The sequence below is a fragment of the Ptychodera flava genome, chromosome 11, assembly GCF_041260155.1.
Source record: "Ptychodera flava strain L36383 chromosome 11, AS_Pfla_20210202, whole genome shotgun sequence".
Classification (NCBI taxonomy): domain Eukaryota; kingdom Metazoa; phylum Hemichordata; class Enteropneusta; family Ptychoderidae; genus Ptychodera; species Ptychodera flava.
This window is the reverse complement of record NC_091938.1, coordinates 42,949,173-42,976,199: the sequence shown is the minus strand read 5'-3', so window position 1 is coordinate 42,976,199 and position 27,027 is coordinate 42,949,173. Positions and strand designations below refer to the sequence as shown.

Genomic DNA, 27,027 nt, shown 5'->3' with positions numbered 1-27,027 from the left:
GATGAGAAACTAAATTTTTATTTTTCTTGGCCTTATACATGGGAGTCTATGGAGAGCTGCCTTATACATGGGAGTCTATGGAGATGTAAACTAAAAAGTCCTCTAACACGGCCAAATCTCATCGCATTGTGAAACAAATCGACGTGCATCTGTATGAGGTACGGTACTATTCTTTTGCAAAGTTTGAGAGTAATTGACCTGGGCATCTCTGAGATATCTGCGTGAACAGATGGACGAACGCACGCACGGACATGACCAAACCTATAAGTGCCCCCGGACGGTGTCCGTGGAGACTAACAATGCTTTGAAAGTTCACCAATAATTTTGCATCAGAATGACTGTAAATCTGCCAAATTTGTATTTTTCAGTCATTTTATAAATTTTCCGCGATGCAGAATAGGACAAACTGCCATATTTGGACGTGTTTACATCAATGAGTAAATTTCCTTTGGTCAAAGATTAAATTATTTTGTAAAAAGAAGTTACTTTTAAAAATATTTAGCATCATATTTGTTACAGAGTCATGTATTTCAGGGAAAATAAGCCTATTAAAATCTCTTATTTCATCAATTTCAACTTTTTTCCAATACTATGACCATCGGCCGCGAAGTTTTACATACACAAAATTCTTCATAACTTTTGAATGACTGAACCGATTTTGACCAGATAAAAAGCATTTTTCATCATTTTCCAAGCATTCTTTTAAGATGCATTAAAAAGCAATTTAGTGATTTTAAAATTTTCACTTGGTATACCTATTAGTGGCCTCTTTGGCAAATTCAGTGAGCTTGCCAGTGAATAGAGCCTTAGGATCCAAGGGCACAACACGGGTCCTGGCTTAAAGCTTGTGCACCGACCCAAAATGGCAAAAATTGCCTAAAAAATACAAAATTACAGCTTTCATAAGAAAAAGATTTATTATATATTACTTAGTTCATATGTAGAAACTTGTATACGAAATTTCAAAGCTATTAGACCAGTACTTTTTGAGAAAAACATTTTTTGACCAAAAATGGCAAAAATTGCCCAAAAAATCCAAAACTGCAGATTTCATCATAATTTCAATAGATATCATTAAGAGCATCTATAGGAACCCATATACCAAATTTCAAAGCTATCAGATGAGTAGTTTTGGAAATACACATTTTTTGACAAAAAATGGCAAAAGTTGCACAAAAAATACAAAATTACTGATTTCATCAGAAATTCAATATATATTACTTAGTTCATCCATAGAAACCTGTATACCAGATTTCAAAGCTATCAGATACGTACTTTTTGAGAAACACATTTTTTTACCAAAAATTGAAAAAATTGCCCCCAAAATACAAAATTGCAGATTTCATCATAATTTCAATAAATATCATTTAGTTTATCTGTAGGAACCAAAAATACAAAATTACAGATTTCATCAGAAATTCAATATATTTCTTAGTTCATCTATAGAAACCTGTTTACCAAATTTCAAAGCTATTAGACCAATACTTTTTGAAAAACACATTTTTTGACCAAAAATTGCAAAAATTGCCTTACAAATGCAAATTTGCATATTTCTGCACAATTTGAACAAATCCGATATCAAAGACCTATGTACCAAATATCAAAGCTATCTGACGAGTAGTTTTGAAGAAGAAGATTTTTAAAGTTACGGTTACGCGGGGGGGTCAATGAAGGCGCCATCCGTGTATCATACGTATACGTGTATGATGACTAAATAAGTAAAAAATACCGCAATTATACGGTGTTAGTCAAATTTGATCAGAATTGGTACATACCAAAGATAAACAATAAGTGTTGTTTCTATCTGTTCAGTGCAGGAAAATTCTACGTTGATGTTATGACAATGATTTCTGCACAGTACAACCAGAAAGAAATACCGCAATTATTCGGTGTCACTCAAATTTGGTCAGAATTGGTATGTACCAGTATGGGTACCAAAGATCAACAATACATATTGTTTCTATCTGTTCAGTGCAGGAAAATTCTACGCTGGTGTTATGACAATGATTTCTGCACAGTACAACCAGAAAAACAACAAGATATATTTAAACCAGTAAAAAAAGAATGACGAAAGTAAATAAGGTCTGAAACTTTAGGTACTGAAGGTCAACTTTAGCAACATGCATAGCAGAGAATCTTTCTACCATGGATGTACAAAAATAGACATCCATGGTTTCAGCAGATCTGTTAATATGTCACAGTTCATAAACAATGACAGGAAATGACCAATTAGCTGTTTCAGTTACTGCTACCACTCCCAAACATAACAGGTACCCTGCATACAAACAGGTTAAAGGTTGAAATCCTCTTATTCAGATGTGTGGGCTGATTCAGATCACTGCCGCCACCACTCCTGCACACTTGCAGTATTTCCCTTTTTCTTACCTCATTTGCACATTTTTGACACTGATGTGTTCATTTGAACAAATTCACATCTCAACCCCTACATCTACCTGTACACCAAATACTGAGACGGTAGCTTTGGTGGTATGGGAGCCTTTGTGTGTGACGGACATACATCCGCACATACATACCCACAAATATACAGACATACAGACACCACTCAGACTCATCATATAAGCTCTTTTTGGTATTTATATATAAAACAAAATATGACCTAAAAACTAATCAGTTCTTGCCATTTGCTTACTGGATATATGTACCAGATTTGATTCTGATCTGATAAGCCATTTTTGAGATATCGGACCAACAGACAGACACACAGACATACAGACGGACAGACAGACAGACAGACATCGCTGCGACATATGCTCACCTGTGTAAGCACGTGAGCAAAAAACTTGAACTCAAGGACAACCGGTACGCGGCACTCACCTGGGCAAAACCAAGCCTCAGTGTATTCATGGACGTTGTACATCCGTTATGTACTGTAGCATGGAGGTAGCAGGTAGCTACCTCTCTTGATTGAAGTATCGAACAGCAACAATGTTTGTTTTACATACCAGGGAATTTGTAACTTTGTAGAAAGGGGAGTAAACTGTTTCAATACATTGCAACTTTGTAGGAAGGAGGGTACACTGTTTCAACATCTTACAACATTTTATTGTGAGCTGAAGTTTTTTTCTCATGTGTTTCCACATGTGAGCATATTATCTTGTTCACATTGGCAACCCAACTGAAATTTGGGCCGACGCAAAATAATTGTCCTTTTGGGATTAAATTTGGTCCGTGTCCACACTTACCGTTACCAGAATTAGGGCCGACGTAACTTTACCTTCCTTTGTGAACTCTGACCTGTCAAAGTTCAAAATGGCGCATTTGAATATGGCACGCTGTTTCTACTGTTCATGATTTTCCTGTGTTTTTACGCACAAGAAGGGCAAATATGACTACCACTCACCCTTTTAATCATCGGAGAGACCTCACCATTTATTGGATGAGCATATGGTATATATAAGACCGCGGTGGAGAAATAACCAATGCGCGGCATTTTTGACATGCCTCTCTAGTCTATTACGTGCACTGTGGAATCGAATGACATGGTCTCGTTGCGGAACAAAGGTTGGTGGGAAGTTCAGCGTACATGGGATGATATTAAAATAAAGACTGGATTGAAAACTTTCGATAGGTGTAAACTTTAGTTTCAAACGTCGTTTGTTTTGTGCGAATATGTGACTAGTTCAACTTCGATCCATACTGGAGGCCTGGTCAACTGGGACCAGGGCCGACGTAACGTGTCCACACTGGCGATTTGCGTCGGACCAAATTTTGCGTCGGCCCTGAGTCGGCCCTGAACCCCCCTTCTAACCGGGACCAAACTGAGTTGGGCCAGGGCCGACTCAGCGTGTCCACATTGGTTTTTTACGTCGGCCCCGGCCCTGGTCGGGACCTGGGCCGACGCAAAGTCGTCAGTCTGAACGTACCATATGTCACAGCGATGTCTGTCTGTCTGTCTGTCTGTCTGTCCGTGTGTCTGTCTGTCTGTCTGTCTGTCTGTTGGTCCAATATCTCAAAAACGGCTTGTCAGATCAGAATCAAATCTGGTACATATATTCAGTTAGCAAATGGCAAGAACTGATTAGTTTTTGGTGGGTGTGGCTTGCATACTTTTTACTCATTTGCATAATTAATGATTTTAGAAAAAACGGATATACATTAAAAACGACTACACACAATTTGATGAGATTTGCTACAAATGTTGATCACACCAAGATATATCAGCAGTGGGAACCACTAAGGGGTTACATGAAAGACAGTTGCTAATTTGCATATTTAATGAACTTTCCTAATTAGAGATATATATCTGAATTGACTTGACCAAAGTTGACAAAACTTGCTACATATATTGCAGATACCATGATACAACATTATTGACAATCATTAAGCATTTACTTAAGTCAATTCCTAATTTACATATTTAATGAACTTTGCTATAACATTCGTTGCCACTCTTAATTTGGAGGTTCGTTTTCGAACGACCTGCGCATGCCCAGATCTCAACTCGATTATGTCACTGACTTCGAAGTCTTCGTGTTTGGTTTGGGACATCTGCTAATTTCGGCCTTTGTTTTAACGCTATGGAAGGTCAAGTTTGGAAAAATTCGGTCGTGGTTAACCTCATGACTAACCTCACTACAACATCATGGCAGCAAGAGAGCATGGTAAATAGAAATTTGCAACTTTTCGAGCTTTCTATTTGACGTAGTGCGATCGTCACCTCAATGTTTTCAGTATTGGCATGTGACAGGTCAAGCACCTGCAGTTCATAAAAGTCCCATTTGCGCGTACTTATGTGTTTGTGAGCAATGTCATTCGAGTTATTCAATCGCAGTTTCATTGAACTACGTTGACGGGGGACGTTGGGGGACATTTTTGAAAATCGGTTACCCTTCCAAATGTATTCGTTTAGCATGGTAAAGCCAGCGAAATTGATGATCGCCGAACTGTGGATTGTTCAAAAACTTTGAATGTGCATATTTTTGATAAAGAGCTATGTGCAATAGAGGAAAAATTTTAGAATAAGACAGGGTTTGCCTAAAACTAAACCAAATGCAACAGTTACTTCATATTGACCCAGAATTGAGTCAGAATTTATAAATGCCCCAGCCATCTGTGTGTGTGCCGGGGGGGGGGTATGGCGATTTGCTTCTTGATTTTAGGGTTTCCAAGTTGTCTTTCCCGGGGTTGAGGCATTTGACAAACTTCATAAGATTATTTCCATATACCCCACACTAGGGTAGTACGTGGGTAGGGGTTGACATTGACTTAGTACTTTCAACTGTCCCTTAAACCACATCGTAAATAAGCTTATGTTGAAGCTTCAGCATGCTCGAGATACATGTTTTAATACAGATACACTGCTGTTAGTCAAATCACGTATCACACATTCAGAACCGACCTAGACACATTGGGCATGGAGTAAAATCAGTTACTTTGCACGTCGCCTTCAAGTTCAACTTAATTCGCATTCCGAAACTTCATCATTATACTATAGTACATACAGTGATAATACCATTGCCAATGAATTGTTCCCGAGAATTTACCAATGAATGGGCGTTCAGTTATGAACACGGAGGAAAATGTACAGCAAAGCGAAACTTGAGGTCTAAATCAGCTTGAAATTGGTGTGTAAACAACCTATATATCTTCGCTAAGTGATCGGTCCCGGCATTATTACCACTTGCTCGGCTGCACTGTGGCCGGTCACCGTCCATTTCCGAGTGCGTACAGTTCAACCGCTGATTCCCGCTGTAATCTGTGTGACGTATACGCGTAATCGGGATTGAATAGGCATGCGCGTATCAAAGTTCAAAAGGTCGTACAATCTGCGATTGCGCGAACGAACCTCCAAATTAAGAGTGGCAACGAACTGTATAAGGGATACATACTCGGATTTACTTGATCAAAGTTGGCAAAACATGCTATGTACATTGATGATTATACCTGGTTAAAACAATATCGGAAGTCATTTCACATTTTCATGTCCACTAATTTATAATTTGCCTATCTAATGAGCTTTCACAGCTAGGCATATATGGCTTGAAGGACTTGGCTAAAGGTAATTACACTTGCTATATAAAATGGTGATACAATTGACAGCAGTCAAAGAACTTTAATATTTTTATTTCAGCTAATTACATATTTGTATACTTCATGACCTTTTAGAATAATCGGCGGTGATTATTGTTCATTATGTTGATCATAATACTTTCAATGAAGTTGCAAACATGTGGCAAAGGTTCAAATTTACACATATCTGCGATATATAATGAAACACATGAGCATTTTCAGTTCATATCTGGTCTGTCCAGGAGACACTGTCAAAAAATTCAATAGCCACTAAAATATGGCCTACTCAGATTGCGTCATTGCGTCACACAACGGTTATTTTATCGGGACAAAACAAAAAAAATTGCGTCAAATGTCGCAATGCCGCACACTGGCTGAAACACTGTGTATAAGGTCTACCTAAGGTACTTGCCAACTTATTTCAAAGCAATCAAAACAGCAGTTCTTGAGATATTAATTGTTGATCATTTTCACATTTTGCAAGGTCATTTGCATAATTGGCAATGCAGACTTCATATGAACAAAATCCCATCTATAGCCCAGGATGCATCCACACACCAAATACCAAGCTGAAACATGCAGGGGTTTGCGTGTTTATGATGTTGACGGACATACATACTTACATACGTACATACACAACATACATACAGACGCCACCGACTTCAGCTTATACGATAACCTTACATTGGTATGCCAAATGTCAAGCTAAAAAAGGGAGTCAATAATTTCCCACATCTATCTAAATGCTGATCTGTTTGGCACCATTGTAACAAACGACCTACGGTCATTATGTTAACAATGTACATTATCATAGCCGACACAAAAGCCCTAAGCCCCATCTTTGTATAAAGTTGATGAGATATATTTGAGAACGCCCTCTGCAAACTACTTACCAGTACCTGGAGGTCCATACAAAATAACACCTTTTGGTGGTTTTATACCCATCTCTTCATAGTATTCTGGATGTGTAAGAGGCAATTCAACCGATTCTTTTATTTCTTGTATCTGAGTATCAAGACCACCAATATCAGCATAGGATTCCTGTGGTGCTTTGTCTAATTTCATTACAGTAACCATTGGATCTGTATCATCTCCAAGAACTCCAACAATTGCATGAACCTACAAATATAGAGAGATGACACAAAGATCCTAATGGTTTGTGTTTATAGGAGATTATGCTGACATTTTCTCAGGTCAATAAGTAGGTATTCCAATGCAAAATTAAGAGTGATGGTTTTTGAAATAATCAATATTTAGGTTGAAAGAGCAGGAAAAACATTGATGAATACAACAAAACGCATGAAAATTGATCAATCCATTCAAGATATACTGTATTAAAATATGCAAATTTTGGGCCTCTGAGGGTGAAATATGCATAAATAATGCAAAAAGAGATAAAAGTGCAATTTTTCACATAATTGTGTAAGATTGTGTAAGTCGATTTTGAGAGTGTTGTTCAAATGGTGTTTGCATAATAGTGTTCATGACAGATAACACGGTTTGCTCTACTGTGAGCCCTCCCCTTGTTTAACTGCAGTTTTAACAAACCAGGGGCTTATAATCGGATGAGTATGGTACAAAGCAGTACTAAATATTAGGCTTCATTCTACCAGCTTGTAATTTGTATAAATCATTTATTTTTGACTAAACAAAATTTGCTTTCCTTAAACCAATCTGAAAGAAATAGTGATGGTGTTCTGATGTAAGGACATATGACATGTGGAGAGTCATCTATTTTCCTATCACTTACACGATTTATTTCAGTATATAATCTGACACTGTGAACAACCATACCTTGTGATTCATAAGGACTGAGCATCCTGGTTCAAGCTGGTCTTTATCTACAAATGACAGAATGCTGACATAATGTTCAGATCCAACTGATGTAGATACTATGGCATGATTATCGTCTATTATCTCCTCTAGGTTACCAACAGACATTGGACTTCCGCGCAAGTCATCTACCTTAGAACGTTCTTCCTGTCAAAGTAACAATAGAATACTTAGAAATACATTTATATCAGATTCTGCATTTCACTTTAACCCTTTTTCTCCCAGACAGTAACAACTGTATCACTTCCCCATCAGCCAAGTCAGTAAAAAGTGGTATTGAGCCAAAACATGACGTATTTTCACCCACTTGGCTTGGTATGTTATAGCATCTTATGTCCAAAAAAGTCAACTTTACAGTATTATGTTTTCAACAGCCTTCAAATGTACAGTATTATGTTAAAATACATCATATGGAATACGTTGTGTTTCATTAATTTTAATCATCTTGACCTGGTGGTGAAATATGGACTTGGCAGGGAAAGGGTTAACATGACAATTATAGAATGTCATGTTAAAAACATTTCTGTGAATCACAATTTCATACAATTACATAACTTTTGACAAGTTTTTCTGGGAAACCGGGATTGGAAGAACAAACAGTAATACATACAAAATGAAATTCACTAACAAGTCATCGTTGATGACACAGTTCCCAATTGTTAATGGGTACTTTGATTACAAGTCCTCAGAGAAGATAGACTCCTCTTTATTAGGTCAGTGTGATAAAAATACTGTGGTAAAGATGACACTCAATCGCCAAGAATGAGTTCCATAGTGATGAAAACATAAAACCAATGTAGGCCACTATCCTAAAGGTCATTAAATGAGTCAACTCGGAATTAGTTACAAAACATTTTTTCATACTATCTTTACACTAATAGATTATCACCGGTACCATATTTCATAAAGTTTAATGCAGTATTTACAACACTGAGATCAACATATGATCGTCAAATTTGACGTTATATTTGTGGATATATCACTCTAATTAGGAAAGTTCATTACATATGCAATTACAAATTAATTAAAATGGCACCGATAAATGTCTTTTTCACTGTTTAAGGAATGTGAGCTTAACATCTGTACAAAGTTTCATGAAATTTGATGCAGTATTTGACATATCAGCCTAATTATGAAACTTCAATAATTGACATGATACTGCTACATGACACCAAACAAATTGACGTGCATGTATGAAATAAGTCAATGTCCTTGTACCAACTTTGAATGATACTTGTGGAAATAAGTCTGAGTTATGGCTCAGTACATGAGAAAATCGTAACAAAATCGCCGCCACGCAGCGATATTTGATCTTACTGTTTAAAAAATCAACACGAATATGTATGACATAAGTCAATGTCCAGGTACAAACTTTGAATAAAATCAGTTGAGACTTGCCAGAGTTATGGTTCTCGACATGAAAAAAACCATAGCAAAATTGCCACCATGTGGCCATATCAGACCATATCGAGAAACAAATCATCATACAGATGCAGTGTTCTCCCTGAATAAGGTAACAGGGGCGTGGCGCCCTCTTGTAAATTCCGAGCGCCCCTTTGCCAGAAATGAAAAAGATTCATTTTTAAAAAAAATAAAACAATAAAATGTACGGGGAAAAAGTTGACAGTGATTTACAAGTAAAATGCAAGCGTGAGCGTCGATCCTGCAGGCTGCAAACATAATTCTCATCGATCTTGCAAATCTCGCGAGTTTGTTATGTAATCCGAGATAATAAGCCCATGTGCAACTCATTGATGGCACCCATATTTGCATGGCTCAGGCCGTAACGTTAGCCACGGTCCCTCCATAGGGACTGTGCATTAGGTAACCGACTTAGCTGAGTAAACATGCCTAGGAGCTGAGGGTAACCAAGGACAGCAGCGTACTCTGAAGTTTTTTATAGGAGGTTAGAATTTCGCTTGTGTATTCCTTCCCAAAGCAAAACGACCTATTTTTAGGTTGGGTCGGACGTGTACATGTATCAGGCTGAGAACGCGTAAGCTTAAGTGTTATGGTGATAATTTTGACATTGATGAATAAATGTATGTCATTCACTGTATTTTTGTTTTCAAAAAATGTAATCTTCATTGAAATCAGTGAACTGGAATAAAAGTTCTGGAACACTGTCATAGATTTCTTTTTCTTTGAGTTTTTTATACGAAAAAAATCTGAAAAAATACTCCCCAAGTGCCACCAAATAACACATTTTAATCTCTATTTTTCAAAAGCTTCGCACCACATCTTCGCCCTCTTGTAAAAAATTCCTGGGGAGAACACTGATATGTATACTATAACTATAAGTCAATGTCCTTGTACCAACTTTGAATAAATTTGCTTGTGGATGTCTGAGTTATGCTTCAGAACATGTTAATATGCAAATAAGTATTTGGCTGAAGTAAAAATGCTTAATGACTTATATGAGTTTATATGAGTTATATACCTAATTATAAAGTTCATTAAATGTGCAAATGAACCCTTAATTAACTCCACACTACTAAATGCTTTACAATGAAGTTAGATTTCTGTCAGACCAATATATGCAGCAGTTTTCATCACATTTGATGCAGTTATTTCGGAGTTATATGACTAATTATCAAACTCCATGAAATATGCAAATGAGCTATTTATTAACTTGACACTGCTCCATGCTTCTCCGTTCAATTGGATATTTATGAGATCAACAACTGTAGCAAGATTCATCAAATTTAATGCTGTAATTTTGGAGTAATATCACTAATTACAAAGTTCATTAAATATGCAAATGAACCCTTATTAACTTCACACTACTAAATGCTTTACACCACAATTAGATATCTGTCGGATAAGTATCTGCAGCAGATTTCATCACATTTGGTGCAGTTATTTTGGAGTTATATGACTAATTACAAAACTTCATAAAATATGCAAATGAGCTATTTGTTAACTTGACACTGCCAAATACTTCTCTGTACTATTAGATATTTATCAGACCAATATCTGTACCCGATTTCACTGACTTGTGTGCCTTAATTTCAGAGTTATATACCTAATTAAAAAATTCATAAAATATGCAAATGAACCCTTAATTAACTTCACACTTCTAAATACTTTACACCACAGTTAGATATCACTCGGATCTGTATCTGCAGCAGATTTCATCACATCTGGTGCAATTATATCAGAGTTATATGACTTATTAAAAAACTTCATAAAATATGCAAATGAGCTATTTATTAACTTGACACTGCTCAATGCTTCTCCGTACAATTGGATATTTATCAGATCAACATCTGCAGCAAGTTTCATCAAATTTAATGCTGTAATTTTGGAGTAATATCACTAATTACAAAGTTCATTAAATATGTAAATGAGCAGGTAATTGACATGACACTCACAGTATCATGATAATGTTCTGAGATTGTCATCTGTGTAAAGTTTCATGAAATTTTGTGCAGTATTTCTTGATATATGTCTACACTGTCATTACCGTCTCCAAAGGAAACCATTGTATGGAAAAAAACGATATTGCATAACTTCATTAATATGCAAACCATCCTAATCAAAATCTAATCAGTTCTTGCAAACAGCATATGGTACCTGTCTACCAAATCTGACTTGAATACGTTCAGGCATTTTTGAGTAATCGTGTAAACAGACAGACAGACAGACACACACACACACTAACACACACACAAACACACACACACGGACAGACAGACAGACAGACATTGCTATGACATTAGTCCACGTGTTCACACACATGAGCTAAAAATGGAGAGTTGTTACATTAACATAAGACTGCTATTTCTAAAACAACAATTTTCATGACACACACTACAATTCTAAATTTTAAAAAAAACTTGTTAGTGTTTGTCTAGTACAATGACTCACTTCATGCTTCTCTTCTTGTGGTTTCAGTCTCTCCTGATTCCTGATAAACTCTTCTTCCATTAATAAATAATCCTTGATTCTTTCTAATTTCAGTAGCTTCAGTCTGCATCTTGTGTATGGAGTGACTATAATGCAACAGATGACTATTCATTTCTGATAATATATACATGTATAGGCTATGGACTATGGACTTAAGAGTAGGTGACCAATGGTTCTACTCCGGAATAAAAATGACGCGATGCGTCTACAGACTCAGTACGCCCAAGAGATCACGTGATCGCGGTACAAACAAACCAACATGTGCACTATACGCATGTGGAAATACATGTTCGTCCATGCGCGTTTACACACGTGGATTTGTTTGTACCGTGGTCCATTCAAATTCCGGGTTTTACCTATTGCCTAATGTATGGAGGGCAACTGATCTCCTGCCTCGAGGGCACATAGACCCTTTTTTGGGCTATATTGTTTTTATTACATGCCTCTGTAGCAAAGTTTTCACTCCAAGTTTTTGGATTTACATACAATGACCATCATAATGTGCTTAATTTTGATGTTAGACGGAAATCTATGACAAAAATAGAACTATTTTCATCGTGGAGCATTATGTGGTATATCAAATTTTCATGCATGATTTTCTAAAAAACATTATTTACTATGTAAAACGTAATTTTAGTTTATTTAAATCCTATAGTCAAGTTGAAAACAGTTCCGCTTTCAGTCTAATGATGACTATGCAGCCAACAACATCAACAAGTTACCATTGAATCCTATGGAGCATGTGACATTTGATGTATATGAGGCATGTAATAAAATGTAACAATACTTAAACGTTGTTATCATAGGCACAAATACCAATAGTATCAGTCACTTGTTACATGCCAGTACATATGTTTTGTGTGTACATGTGTTTTGTAAACATTACATTATGACCATTTAAGGGGGAGACCACCTTCACAGACACCTATCTTTAACCTGTTTGATAACCATTAAAATGAATCTTTAACCCAAGATGTAGTATATATTTGGGTAGCTCAACAATTGAAGATCATGAAAATTATGAGAATATTTCAAAACCTGTTTGCGTGTGTTTGTTTTGCTCAAAAATGTGAGTTTTTGAGTTTTTCACTTAAAAAAGTAAGTAAAAGAGGGTGATGGTGAGCCGTTTTCTGCAATCAATAGCAGGATAAGGTGTGTAAACCAGATAAGAACTGAAAATGCTCACGTGTTTCATTATATTACAGTTATGTGTGAATTTGAACCTTTGCCACATGTTCGCAACTTCGCTGAAAGTATTATGATCAACATAATGAAGAATATTCACCACATTAATTCTAAAATGCCATGAAGTATACAAATATGTGATTAGGCGCCGTAAAATAAATTCTTTGTTTGCTGTCCGCGTGTGGGTAGGTTTTTGGATGAAATCTGAAAAACAAACACAGATCGTATGCTCGAAAATACGGCACAACGTCGCAGCAGTTTACTTAAATGTCGCAAAAACGCAAATGTCGTACGATCGTTTCAATACAAATCAGAATACCTATCGTAAAGGGGTACATCAACCGCTGTATGTAAAATATACATGTGCACCTCCTGTTGTAGCGGACTGGAGTGTATCGTAAGTGAAGATCGATTGACCCGTTTCAAAAGTTGATTTCCCCCTCAAAGTTTTCAAGTCGGCCGAAGTGCGTAAAATTGTTTTGGTCTCCATACAAGATGGATCGAAAACAATTCTTGACTGGTTTAGCTTCGAATAAGGAAGGGAACTGATAACCATCAGCTTTTCCCAGGCCGCGATCCGCGATTGATCACGATATTGGATCTGCACCGGGACAAGCCTGTTCGTTGTTGAATGCTCAAAATAGTTTGTACGCAGTTGAAGTTGCTCTTACTTTGGACATCTTTCCGCTAAAATAGATTTGTCCGGATTAGAATTCAGTTTTCAAATAAAAGCAATGCCATTCGGCATTGCTGTCTTGACAAGCAGAATATTTAGCATTTTAGTATGCAATAGCACTGATCACTTAAAGGCAGGGGGAGCCTATAAATACCCCGTATCTCCCTTGGCATTCATAATCCAACATGAGTGGCACATGGTAGCAGCGTCAAAGAATGCTCTCGAAAATCTGGATCTTTCAAGAACCATGTTGTAAATTATAGCACTGTTCCAACATATTACGTTTTGTGAATACTTGTGGAATCACTTTGTTGGCGAAATTCTCTCAGCATATTATCTTCCATTTTAAGTTGCTTTTTGATGCCAAAACTGCTTCGATGCTGTGTTCGAAGCGTCCAAAGAACGATAGATGAAAGCGTTCAAACAGCTGCCAATCACGAGGGGACGCGCGAAGGTGCAAACGATCAAACATTTGTTATCTACATCAGATTGATTACGATGTCAACAATCAATAAACGATTCTAACTTTACTGAGCAAAATACTTGACCAATGGTTACATGGACAAAACACAGTCCCTCCACGGGACCGTGGACAAAACCGGCGACATGCGGACTCATTTTGGATTGACCACGAAAAACTACTTTTCTAACTACTTTCAGCCAAAATCAACTCGATTCCGATCTATGCCTACACATGGAGCTACCAAAGTAGTACCTCCATGGCCAACCCAAATCACTCAACTGCGGCGAAAAATTGCTTTTGTGACGTCCAAAACCCGGAAAACCGTTGTTATTGGTGATGCACAGTCAAAGGCCAATGCACGGCCACTGGATACGTTCATGCGACATTTATACAGGTGCCCATGAGCTGCATTATTTCCCGACGGTCAGGTCGGGGCAATGAAACTAAATCGCGATCCATTCATCTCTGTTGGAGTTGTCCAAAAAGAGACACTTGCCATAGAATATAGTATCAAATGTTGACCGTTCAGACTGAAACATGATGAAAGGTCTGAAGATCGCCGTGATGTTGTTCTTCTCTATACGTTTTTCTGAGTTTGTTTTTGACTAAATTGCTCTAATATTATCTGACGTTTGTTTGAAATCTTTATCAACTTTTCTTTCCGGACCAGGGCAGAACATTACCTTTCACTTTCATAGTATTAAACCTAGGATTCATTTATTTCGCTGATTAATAGACTCTTCTGTTCTTCCTTGATTGTCTATAACTGACTTTACTGTCTTATCGTAGGATTAATGAGACTGATGAGATTAATGAGGTCCATATATCTTTCTTTCATGAATATGACATTGTTTGTGTACCGTCTATTTACTGTCTGTTCTGTGCTGTTTTGTGTCTATGTTTACAGCTATTGTCTTGCGAACTGTCATTGGTTTATGGATTGGTATGATTGCGATTACTTAATGAGACTTAAATTGCCAATACGCGTGTTTGTTGGTTGTTTGTCGGCTCCAACTATTTATCGATTATCGCCAGAAAAAACAGACGTGGCTGGGCTTCAGCTCTGCAAGTTCAAGCTAGGCAACGTCCTTCACCGCCTTGGCCGTGCCATTCAATGGACGTGGCTTTGGATTTTTTATTTATTCCATCATCCGAAGTATTGGCTCTGGTTTGCGGACAAACATATCCTGTTGCCGACGACTTTGGTTGCTACGTACGCTGTTTGTGTACCGAGAATTCAAGAGGGGATATGAGGTCAATGCTACGGGGATACCACCTGTACTGAGCAGGGACTGCTTTTGTTATGCAAACCAGCTAGCTGTACAATGGCCGCCAGGCATGTGGAGACGTTGATGGCTAGAACAATGGAAGCATATTGCATTGTACCCGTGCATGGCAAAAGTGAGACTGACGACTTGGGTGTAGTGACTGGTTATCACTGGTTAGCTGCAGCCCAAGCCATGACAGTACAAACCCGTACCTGACTGAAGACCGCTCGATTAAGTCGGTAATGAACGGTAACACTCCTAAGCCAACTCCCAAATGAGCTGGCTAAACAACGTGGAAGCTGTGTGTCAATTGCTCAGTCATGTCGTTGGTACAACGGCAAAAACGCAGTTTTTGTGCTACACTGCCAAGTCGTTGAAGGTACGTATTCAATTGACCCTACCCTGGGGAAAAGGGACAGGTTTGCCGGTGCTGCCACACCCCTAGCACAACCCTAAGGGTCTCTGACTAACAGACGAGCGAGGTGATGTTTGTGCATGGCAGACGTGCCCAATACTGAAGGAGCTTATTTCCGTAAAAGTAAGCATGAAACGGCAATAAAATGACACACCCCCTCGGGCAAACAAAGCCGGTGACCTCAATTTTTTTCTGCAGTAACCCTTGAGCACCTTCCCCTGTCTACGGGCATGTAGAAATTATCGAAGTCTAACATGTATAAGTAAGGCTAAAACTACCCTGAAAATGGGTGGTTTCTGCCAAAATGCCTGGCAGGATAATGTGCAGGAGAGCCAATCTTTTGCAGGCACATATTATGGGGCCATTTTCTACTGACTTGGCAGGATAACGGGCAAGGGCGCTTGGCAGGAAAAGGGATATGGAAGGTGAGTCTACCCCTTAACACTGTAAATGACATGTGATGGACTTGATATGAAAATAGTGTAACAATAGCTTCTTCAGACCTCTTGTGCTTCTGCAGTAAAATCAACACGGGTCAAAAAAAATCACTTGCCATTAGATATTTGATGTCATTTCATATTACAGCTTTAATTATGATACTGATTTTGTCTTACCCTGAGGAAGTTTATTTGCGGCATCAGGACCTTTTGTTTTTCTTCTCTTCTTACCAACCCTTGTCGGTACAGGAGGTTCATATTTCTTTTTTTTGTCCTAAATTGTCAAGATCAATAATAGTTAAAAAGCATGGTTATGGCGTAGAGTTCATCGACTTAAACTTGACATTACACAGTGTATTACAGGAACAAATCCTTTTGAGCAAACAATAAACCAAGAAAGAAAATACATGTACCAAGTCTAGCCTCAATGTTCTTTTTTGTCTATGATTGTGTACCACCACACTCATCTTTTTCAATAACATGGGGCCTGGGGGCACCAACGTGCTTTGTACCTTCTCAGTATTTCTTATTTGACATGAATGTGAAGTTTATTGAAAAGTCAAATTCATTGGACATAAATCAATGAAAATTATTTGAACTGGTTGGTTACTGCTCCAGCATAACAAGAACTAAATGATATTGTCAGGAGCTGGAATATGTAAATTCAAGTTTGGGATGTAAGTATCAACAGCCTTTGATATGTGTGAAAGTGAATTAAGATATGCGACTAAATAGGATGAAAAGTATCTAAAACAGAAAATGGTTAACATTTAAATAATAATAATAATAATGGGTTCTTATATAGCGCACATATCCACAAGTACATGTTATCAAGGCGCTTTACAATTATTATTACCCCTGGTCACTGGACCTTTGATACCACTCAACTCAATGTCCTTGTACCAAATTGGATCATATTGTGAAACAAATTGACGTGCATATGTATGATATAGGTCAATGTCCTTGTACAAACTTTGAATAAAATCGGTTAATACATATACCCTCGAGAAAAACGGGACAGGCAACTGTGATAGAGAACAAAGGGTCTATGGGATTAGCAGCGTGCGATCCTACTTGGAATAATTAAGAGGTGTTAACTGGTGTGCAGATAAGAATGGACAGTGAAATTGATCTAAATGTTGTCACACTTGTGTAATTGGTTTGTAAAGTTGTTCCAAAACTTGTCTCAGAAGTTGCACTGACTTGTTATAACTGCGGTGAAAATCAGAGAGCTTTTATGGACCCATAATAAACACACACCAGGGAGTACACTTTGAAGTGCACTTCACATACACAGACTCATATTACATTCCTTATATGCTGCTTTGAGTTACATTGTATCACAGCCAAGTCAGAGTCTAGTTGTCATTAGACTCTTGTTGCCTTTGCATTGTAGAAGTTCTTTGCCAAAAAAAATCAGGATTTACAGGAAAAGAGGTGTACATACGCCAGAAATAATAAGTGAGAAAGTTGTCGAAATGTACGGGGATAGAAAGTCAGAAAATCTTTACCCTACACACACAGACACTAATCAGTGTCTACTTTATTGCTTTATATCAACAATTACAGCAGAAGCCTACTGTGAAACAACACTATAATCTGTCTTTAGTTTGCCGCAACTCAACTTAAGTTACCGATCCTGTAGTAAATTTTCAAACAACTTTACAAACCAATTACACAAGTAGTGTGATAACATTTAGATCAATTTCACTGTCCATTCTTATCTGCAAACGACAGTAATGGGTCGGGGACGGAACGGAAGCTGGACCCATTCGACTGCACAACGTCCGGTTCATAGATATTGCATGCGCCTATACTGTAATAATGTTTTCGGATTACAAGTTATTTCGGATTACCCGCAAGTCCATTTTTAGAAAGAAAAGTGTTACAACTATTTTGAGAAGAATTCGTCAAAATGGTTTTGAAATACTTTTTAGCGAGATTCGATGCAACTAGAAGTCTGCAGGGAGTCAGTATGTTGCTGTAAAGTGACAAAGTTTCGAATAGAAATCCGAAACACATATCACTGCAGTTCCAGACTTGACAGCAGTTGACATCACAGAGTTGTTTACATTCCGCAATCGTCCGTGTATCTCCAAATTTTCCCTCGTTTTTGCAGTTTTTTAACCGTCGGAATATTTTCTGTGCGAGGAGTGCTCCATGATTCGGTAAAGTATGTATGTTAACTACTGAAATGTTGTTTTTTGAAAACTGTTAATGGCCAAATTTTGGAGGACAGCGTTCAGCTTTGTTTAAATGCATGTCTACTTTACTGCTTCTGACTCCACCAACCGTTGTAGAGTCCCGATTTATCGCAAAGTTTCTCCTGACAGCGAAAGTCAGTATTACAAATGTATTTTCTAGTACTTTGTGGGTGTAGACATGTGTAGCATATCTGAACTTTGGTGTTTCTTTAGGCTAAAACAGTACCAAAATGTTAGAGGTCGTGTATTTGAGCTCCGATGGAGTAGTCATTTTTTGTATACCCTGATTTTCGTCAAATTTTGCGTGACAGATGAAATAAAGGTCAGATTTTCGTTTCGCAGGACTGGGGAAGTGTAGACCTGTCTAACTTGTAAATGTTTGTTGTTATCGGAGATTTTTATGGTAGGGAATGTAAACTTAAGATGTCGATACCTAGCAAGAGTTTTCTGTAGCGTCTATGGCTAAATGTACACTGTTTTTATCGTCTGGTGTTTTCCTGTTGGCTTTGGCTAGAATCCAAATTGTGATCTCCATCGTTACCAAAACATTCACCATGACTGGTATCAAAAAACCCTCAAAATTCTCTGTGTCATTACTCGGAATGTGCCATGCAAGAGCAAAGTGTACATAAGAACGTCAGTTTGATCGTTAATGGGATTCAGTGTTAAGTACGAAGTATTGTTGTCGGTGACCACTTGGCAAATAAACTTAACATATTCCAAGATAGATCGCACAAAGAAACCACAACAGTTGCCTGTCCCGTTTTTCTCGAGGGTCTATGGTTGAGATGTGCCTGGGTTATGGCTCCTTACATGAAAAAAAATAGTAACAAAATGGCCGCATGGCGGCCATATTGGATCGTATCACAAAACAAATCGACGTGCATATGTATGACATATGAAGTAATCCTTGTACCAAGTTTGAATGAAATCGCTCCAGGCATCTCTGAGATATTTGCGTGAAGGGATGGATGGACGCAGGCATGCATGGACATGACCAAACCTATAAGTCCCCAAGACGGTGTCCATGGGGACTAATTACAAAGTTTCAAAGAGAGGTCCTGTCAACCCCATTTCTTCATGCAGTGAGGTCACCAGCCGGGCGGGCGGGACTTTAGCACCCATTTACTGTATTGTGGAAGCTATGCCAAAATTGATACTTTCAGCCTTTTTCAAGCAACAGCTGGATTACGCCACAAAAATTGACAAAATTTTCATACTTGCCCTTTATTCACACACATTGAGTTCGCTCCATTTGTCCGATGATCGCATGCCAAGTGACCCAGATGACATTATTTTACCTTTATTTTGACAATGGGGTACATTTAATCTGCATAGTTTGGCGATTGTCTCTTTAGACCAAAAATACCGCCAATGGCGCTTTGACATAATGACCTTCTAGTATCATCGGCATTTATCAACAACCCCACTCACTGTGAATTAGACAGACCACAAAGTCATGTGCAACATATAGCTGAAAGACTATTTTTCACATTGTGATTTTAAGCCCATTTTTATGAGAAAAGAGACATGTATATGTATACGGAGAAAAAAGCAGAAGACATATCTGTAAATGGTTTGTTGAGTGACAATTACGTATGCATCTCTTGAAAAATTTTGTGGTTATAAGATATAACAGTAGTGTAAGAATAATGAGGTTAGAATAAGTGTAGTAAAGCTAAGTTGACAGTAATTAAGATTACAAAATTATACACTAAGCTAAGGAAATCTGAATGAAATAAATGTTGAAAGTAGTAACTGAAGCTAAGATAGGAATGAACTGAGTTACTGCAAGGGGGCAAGATGATCTAGAACATGTAGGGCAGCAAAGTTATGGTCAGCTTTTTGTCTAATATACCTTGTGTGAGTTCATGAACTTTACATAAATCTTGCTATAGATTTGTTGCTAATGGGCAATAACTGTGTTTCAGATCATTTGAGAGCAATCCATCCATGACAGGTTTAAATTGTAATATATTTAAAGAAGAGAAACTTCTCAAATAATTTTTTGTTCCCTGTAATTTCCTGTGAGAACACAAGGACAGATGCTCAGGACAGATGCTGGTGCTAGCTTGATAACTAACCTAAAACTTGTAACTTCATTGTCTAACCTGTTCACCCCTAATTCCCTGTAAACAGGTCCACACTCACCATTGATAACAATGGGTTTGGGCCATACCATGGTGGTGAAAGGGTTAAGAGACTGTAACATGTGAGGTCGTGGATACTTAATCTCTGGAATGTCAAAGTCTGTATATTGACTCAAGGATGTTTACTTTACAAATGCCTAGGGTCATCTCAAATGTGAGAATCTAAAGTATGAAATATGTTTCTTTTATCGCTTTTGATGCCCAAAAGAGCGTGGAAATCTCTGATACTTCCATTCAGTGCATCCTCCATGTTTCTAGCATTCATCTAACACACATTTCTGTTCCATAACTCATAAAACAGTCCAAAATGCAGGATTGGTGTACCTTCCAAAAATACACATATGGAAGGCCCCTAAAATCAATTAGTTGAAAAAGGGGGTCAACAATTTCCCATATCTATCTAACCGCTGATCCGTTTGGCACCATTTTTCGGAATCGGAACCTTGACATTAGTCTAAACATCTGTACCAAATATCAACGCAGTCTGTTCAGCAGTTTTTGACTTTTTGTCGTTTACGGAAAATTTTCAATGGACGACATCCCACTCAACCCCTATAACATAATGACCTACGGTCATTATGTTAAAAATTACAAGAATTTAAAGTTGAGTTCGTTAAAAATCAAGTAATTTTAGCTACCCGAATGAAAAGTGATAAAATTATATTTCAAAATATATATATTGCCAAATAATTTGTCAACAATATTCTTCAGACCTATTGCCGACACTTACCATCTCAAAAACAGTGAAAATATACCTTAGTTTATTTTTGGGGATATTGCTGGCTTTTTACTTTTAATGACGCCACTGAAAGACGCCATTTTTGCCAATATTACCCATCATGCAATAGTACCGGAAAAGCCTGGTCGTCATACAGACTTATACATGTATGAAGTACCGAAGATTTGTATCTTTGTTGCCAAGGGCATTGCTAGGGCCTTTATTCAGAACTGGTAGCAGTTTTGAAAAATTCCAATGCAAATATTTTTTGACCGTTTTTATTTGTCAAAATAAACAAGCAATAAAACTTTCACTCTTACTCTTCACAAGACCTATAAACAGGCATTCCCACTTGGTAACATTTTTAAAACACATTTTTTAATGCCAACTGTCGATATTTGACATGGCGACTGCACGCAGATTGCGAGATATCGATAAAAGTATGTCATTTCTCGAGCGTATTTTTCACAACCTGAAATTTTACGATCGTTTCTGATTATGACCCAAAATCCTCTGAAGGTTTGTTGTTGTGCTGATTGACGATATTCTAGGGAGTCTATAATAAGTTAGAACGACGCAATTAATTTACCTCCCACTGCGAAGACTTGATACAGTACACAACGAAACTTGCCTTCAGACACGGCGGGTTTTTTGACGGCGATTAGACGCGTTCAAGACGCGTCTAAAACACGACCCTTCCAGCTCATTATCTCACAATGGAAAGAAGGTCATGAGTGGCCTTTGTTATGTAAATACAATACTCCACTACGTCACGTTTTTGTCACGTTCTAGACGCTCCAATTCCTTTCGTCTACTATGATAAAATGTTGTCTAATCTAGCAACATTTTGCCTAGTCGATGTCATGAGATGTCGATGAGAAAGTCATTATCGAATGGCCTGGACCGATGCCACGAAGTAATTGCTAGTACATGAAATCAAATCTTTCGTTCTGAAATATTTTGAATATCGAAATATCCAAAGTACTAGTAGTAAATGTATGTACAGTCGTGGTATGTTGACAAAATGAACAGAAACACTATTCATTCATGTGTCTGCGAGCTTTTTTATTACACTGTATGCACATTATTGCCTGATTACTGTATTACTGTTTAACCCTTGTGTCCATTTTACACAGGCATAGGATTAAAAAACACCAAGAAACGACAGCCCGCATAGGAAATAAAATTTATTACGAAAACCCAGATCTTGTATTTTTCGTCTTTTCCTTTTTTTCATAATCGTTGCGAAGTTGCGTTACGCGTTAGATGAAAGCCACGCAATAAAACAGAGTGATTAGTTGATGAGTACGTTGTTACGAAAAATCATGTCTACGCAGTTGTAATTTGTTACTCGTTCGCGGCATAATTGTCGAGCAGGTGATAGTCAAGGGGCTGAGTCGATACTAAATACGGTCTCACATTTATTCCCCACCGTTTGGAAAGGTAGCACGTATCAGTTATTGTTAAAACGTAACGATTTAATTCCCATTTGAGTAAAATAACTCGACAGTTGTAAATAAAAATTCATGTTCGAACCCAATCGAAATTTACCTCTGCTCTGGCGGAAATCAACCATAGGCAGGCTTTACGCAGCTTTCCCGCAATTTCGATGATCATGTCATGTCCGCAAACGACATTTTACGTCTTCATTGTCATTATTTGCAATACCAGGGAAATGAAGACCATCGGAAACACAGAATACCAAATAAACATTTAAAGTTTTAAAAAGGAACTTCCAAATATGGAGGGAATGGCTCGGCAATTTCAGGGTTGTACTAAATTCTGAATGAAGTTACAAATGCGAGTTCGGAGTCTGGCAACAAACTTTTTTAAATATATTATTATTCGATCACTGTGTTATTGTTTTAACCACTTGAACCCTTTTTACACAGGCATAGGATGAAAAGACCAAGAAATGACAGCTATCATGAGAATAAAATTAATTACGAAAACCAGCTTGTATTTTTTGTCTTTCCTTTCTTCATAATCTTTCCGAAGTTGCGTTGTGCGTTAGATGAATGCTACACAATAAAAAAGAGTGATTAGTTGATGAGTACGTTTTTACATTACATTACACTTTCTACCTCCATGGTTTTTACGAAAAAATCATGTCTACGCAGTTGTAATTTATTACTTGTTCGTTGCATAATATTGTCGAGCAGATGATGGTCAAGGGGCCGAATCGATACTAAATACGGTCTCGCAGTCACATTTCACCATGTGGAGAGAGCGCGTAGCAGCTACGGTATTGTTAAAAACCCAACAATTTCATTCTCATTTGAGTAAAATAACGCGACAGTTGTAATGCAATTCATGTCATATGGTTATGTCGAAAACACTGGCGCAAACTGTAAGATAAATAACCCGCGAAATTATCGAGAAAGTGAAGATCGCATCGTCATTGCAAAAGCATGGCCGCCATGCACGACATGTACGATGACCTTTGGACTCTGCATGACCTAACACATGACGTTGTCATCAAGGTGGCAATATTGTCGATTAAAGTAATTTCAAAAACAACTGCAGTGATAAATATTTCTTCTCAAATGAATCTGCTAAAAATGACACGGCAAACGAGGTTTAAATCTTCTTTCTTTTCCATTGTTTGAGATCATGACAGAAGCATTTCATTTTAATGTGAACGTAAACGAAATTTACCTTTGGCGGAAATCAACCATAGGCAGGCTTTACGCCGCTTTGCTCTTCCATTTTAACCCAGGCAATTTCGATGGATATGTAATCTCGTGTTGGCGGTCAACAACGCTTTCAGTTGTGACGCAACATACTCTGAATTTACAGGAAGAATGTATTCTTAAAGGTTACCTTGTCAGTTGCTTGACATGTATCATGTCATTGTCACTTTACAGCGATAATGACATGATGATGCTCTGACACTCAGAGAGTAATAACTTATCCTTGTCACTGTCGCCAAACGTAACCCAAATGCAGCAAAGACAATGTCGTAATTCTACTGGTAATGTGCAGTATTGTACATGCTGTTACGCAACTGGATTGATTGGGAGAACAAATGTTCATGTACTTTTATAAGTGCACATTCATGAGCTGCCATGGACATTCATTGATAAATACGAATATTTCTTGAACTCTCTTTTATTTGTCGACGCGTACGTCATATTTCTGTCTTGTTTTCAATTCCCGAAACGAATACACAACTTGTATATACAATGTAACAATGCACACAACGATGCAATCGTACATTCTTCAGGGGGCGCAGATAGTCTTAGATTTCAGGTTCCCGCTAACGTTCGCCACAGTCGCAAATTGCGAATAAATGTCCGTTGTGGCGAAAAAAAATTGCAACGCCTTCGCCACGCGTGGCGACAGCTCGTGAACTGGTGCTGTGTTGGGATCATTGACCCAAGACGTTGTCTTCGAAAGTCGCGTCAGTCCGCGATCCCAGACCGACTGTTTTCCCGAAGGACCAAGAATTTCGACGTGCGGATGTTTATGGTGATCGATCCAAAATATGTACTGGATTATTTATGTAGCCTACTATACTACAACTAGTCGTTTTTACATATACGTGTACGTTATTTTCCGATATCCAAATTTTTTAGCATAAACGCTGCAAGCATCGTACAAAACATTTAACCACGTACATCACGTACGTGTACGTCGCGTCAGGGTGCAAGCGTGAAGGGTAATTTGAGTTCACACCAGCATAGCAGCACAACGCATATTCAAAACAGCGTGCATCATCGTTAATCACGCCGGTTCTGTCACTTTTAACCCTTTTCCTGCCAAGTCGGTGAAAATCCGCTTGAAATTCGGTGTAGCCAGAATCTAAGCACTGGTGACCGTTATTCTCCCAACCCGGTGGAAATCGGACCCTTTTTGGGTACCCCCTTTCCTGCCAAGTCGACGGCACTACGTTTTGCTATCCCCTGTGCGTTTAGGGGTCATCCGAGGAGAGGTTTTCTGACAAGGAACGCCTTTTCCCCTCGAAATGGGTTCGCAGGGAGTCGATAGACAGGGAAAGGTGCAGAAACCTGTCCGCCAGTCCCCCACACCCGAGGGGGGCTGGTTTTTTTTTTACCGCTTTTTAGCGGACTTGGCAGGATAGCATGGTGACGTTTTCTGGCGGAGTTGGACGTACTTGGCTGCCTGGCACTATAGAGATGGCTGCCTGGCACTATAGAGATTGCTGCCGAACTTGACCAACTTGGCAATGCTAATCTAGAAGGCTACCTCTTGCAAACGACTTGGCAGATATGCCGATGGTGCGAGACGAAAGTCACTTATTCAGTTGTGCGTGACTGAAAATGAGAACGTATTTTTGACGGGACGGCTCGACTTGTTCCTCCGATGGAACGGATATGAACGACTCGGAAATACCATTACAAACTGGTGTCCGACGTACTAAGCTGGGCTTCAGCTCTGCAAGTTCAAGCCAGGCAACGTCCTTCACCGCCTTGGCCGTGCCATTCAATGGACGTAGCTTTGGATTTTTTATTTATTCCATCGTCCGAAGTATTGGCTCTGGTTTGCAGGCAAACGTATCCTCTTGCCGACGCATTGGTAACTACGTACGCTGTTTGCGTACAGAGAATTCAAAAGGTGACATAAGGTCAATATGCTACGGGGATACCACCTGCATTTAGCAGGGACTGCTTTTGTTATGCAAACCAGCTTGTAGTACAATATTGCTGCCAGGCATGTGGACATGTCGATGGCTAGAACAATGGAAGCATATTGCGTTGTACCCATGCATCGCAAAAGTGAGACTGACGACTTGGGTGTAGTGACTGGTTATCACTGGTTAGCTGCAGCCCAAGCCATGTCGGTACAAACCCGTACCTGACTGAGGACCACTCGATTAAGTCAGTAATGAACGGTAACACTCGTAAACCAACTCCCAACTGAGCTGGCTAAACTACGTGGAGCTGTGCTTCAATGGCTCAGCCATGTCGTTAATACAACGGCAAAAACGTAGTTTTTGTGCTACACTGCCAAGTCGTTGTAGGTACGTATTCAATTGACCCTACCCCTGGGGAAACAGGACAGGTTTGCCGGTGCTGCTGCACCCTTAGCACGACCCTCAGGGTCTCTGACTAACAGATGAGTGAGGTGATGTTTGTGCCTAGCGGACGTGTGTAATACTGAAGGAGTTTATTTCTGAAAAATAAACATGAAACGGCAATAAAATGACGCACTCCCAGGGGCGACCAAAGCCGGTGACCTCAATTTTTTTCTGCAGTAACCCTTGAGCTCCTTCCCCTGTCTACGGGCATGTAGAAATTATCGAAGTCTAACACGTATAAGTACGGCTAAAACAACCCTGAAAATGGGCGATTTCTGCCAAAATGCCTGGCAGGATAACATGCAGGAGAGCCAATCTTTTGCAGGCACATATTATGGGGCGTTTTTCTACTGACTTGGGAGGATAACGGACAAGGGCGCTCGGCAGGAAAAGGGTTAACGAATCAAAATAACCCTTAGATCAGTCAAATTATCGAAATATTCAGTCATTCAAATATCTAGCCTTTGAACAAAATAATTCGTTGCTCTGTTGTACGTCAACGACCGATGATCGACGGCAGAGTTCTCGAGACTGAAGTGATGGCGTTGGACTTTTCCAAGGGCGAAAATGAGCATGCGCGAAAAAAGTTTCAAGATCCCCAGTTTGTATACCCTGGGTCCATGTACGGTTTGGGTAGTTTCGAGACACCCAAACAATGCAAATGTGTTACGAATGCACGGTACGATGCGATGCAGCTT

General features: G+C 38.6%; 1 protein-coding gene across 1 annotated transcript in view; it reads right to left on the bottom strand.

Moving 5' to 3' along the window:
* Window positions 1-27,027, bottom strand: part of LOC139144568 (26S proteasome regulatory subunit 4) — a 164,967-nt gene that overhangs the window by 100,335 nt on the left and 37,605 nt on the right. The window contains exons 3-6 of the mRNA XM_070715288.1: window positions 16,394-16,490; window positions 11,734-11,858; window positions 7,825-8,010; window positions 6,924-7,149 (exon numbers count right to left, since the gene is read on the bottom strand). Of these exons, the coding sequence (XP_070571389.1) occupies window positions 6,924-7,149; window positions 7,825-8,010; window positions 11,734-11,858; window positions 16,394-16,490 (634 nt within the window). The remainder of the gene's footprint in view (window positions 1-6,923; window positions 7,150-7,824; window positions 8,011-11,733; window positions 11,859-16,393; window positions 16,491-27,027) is intronic.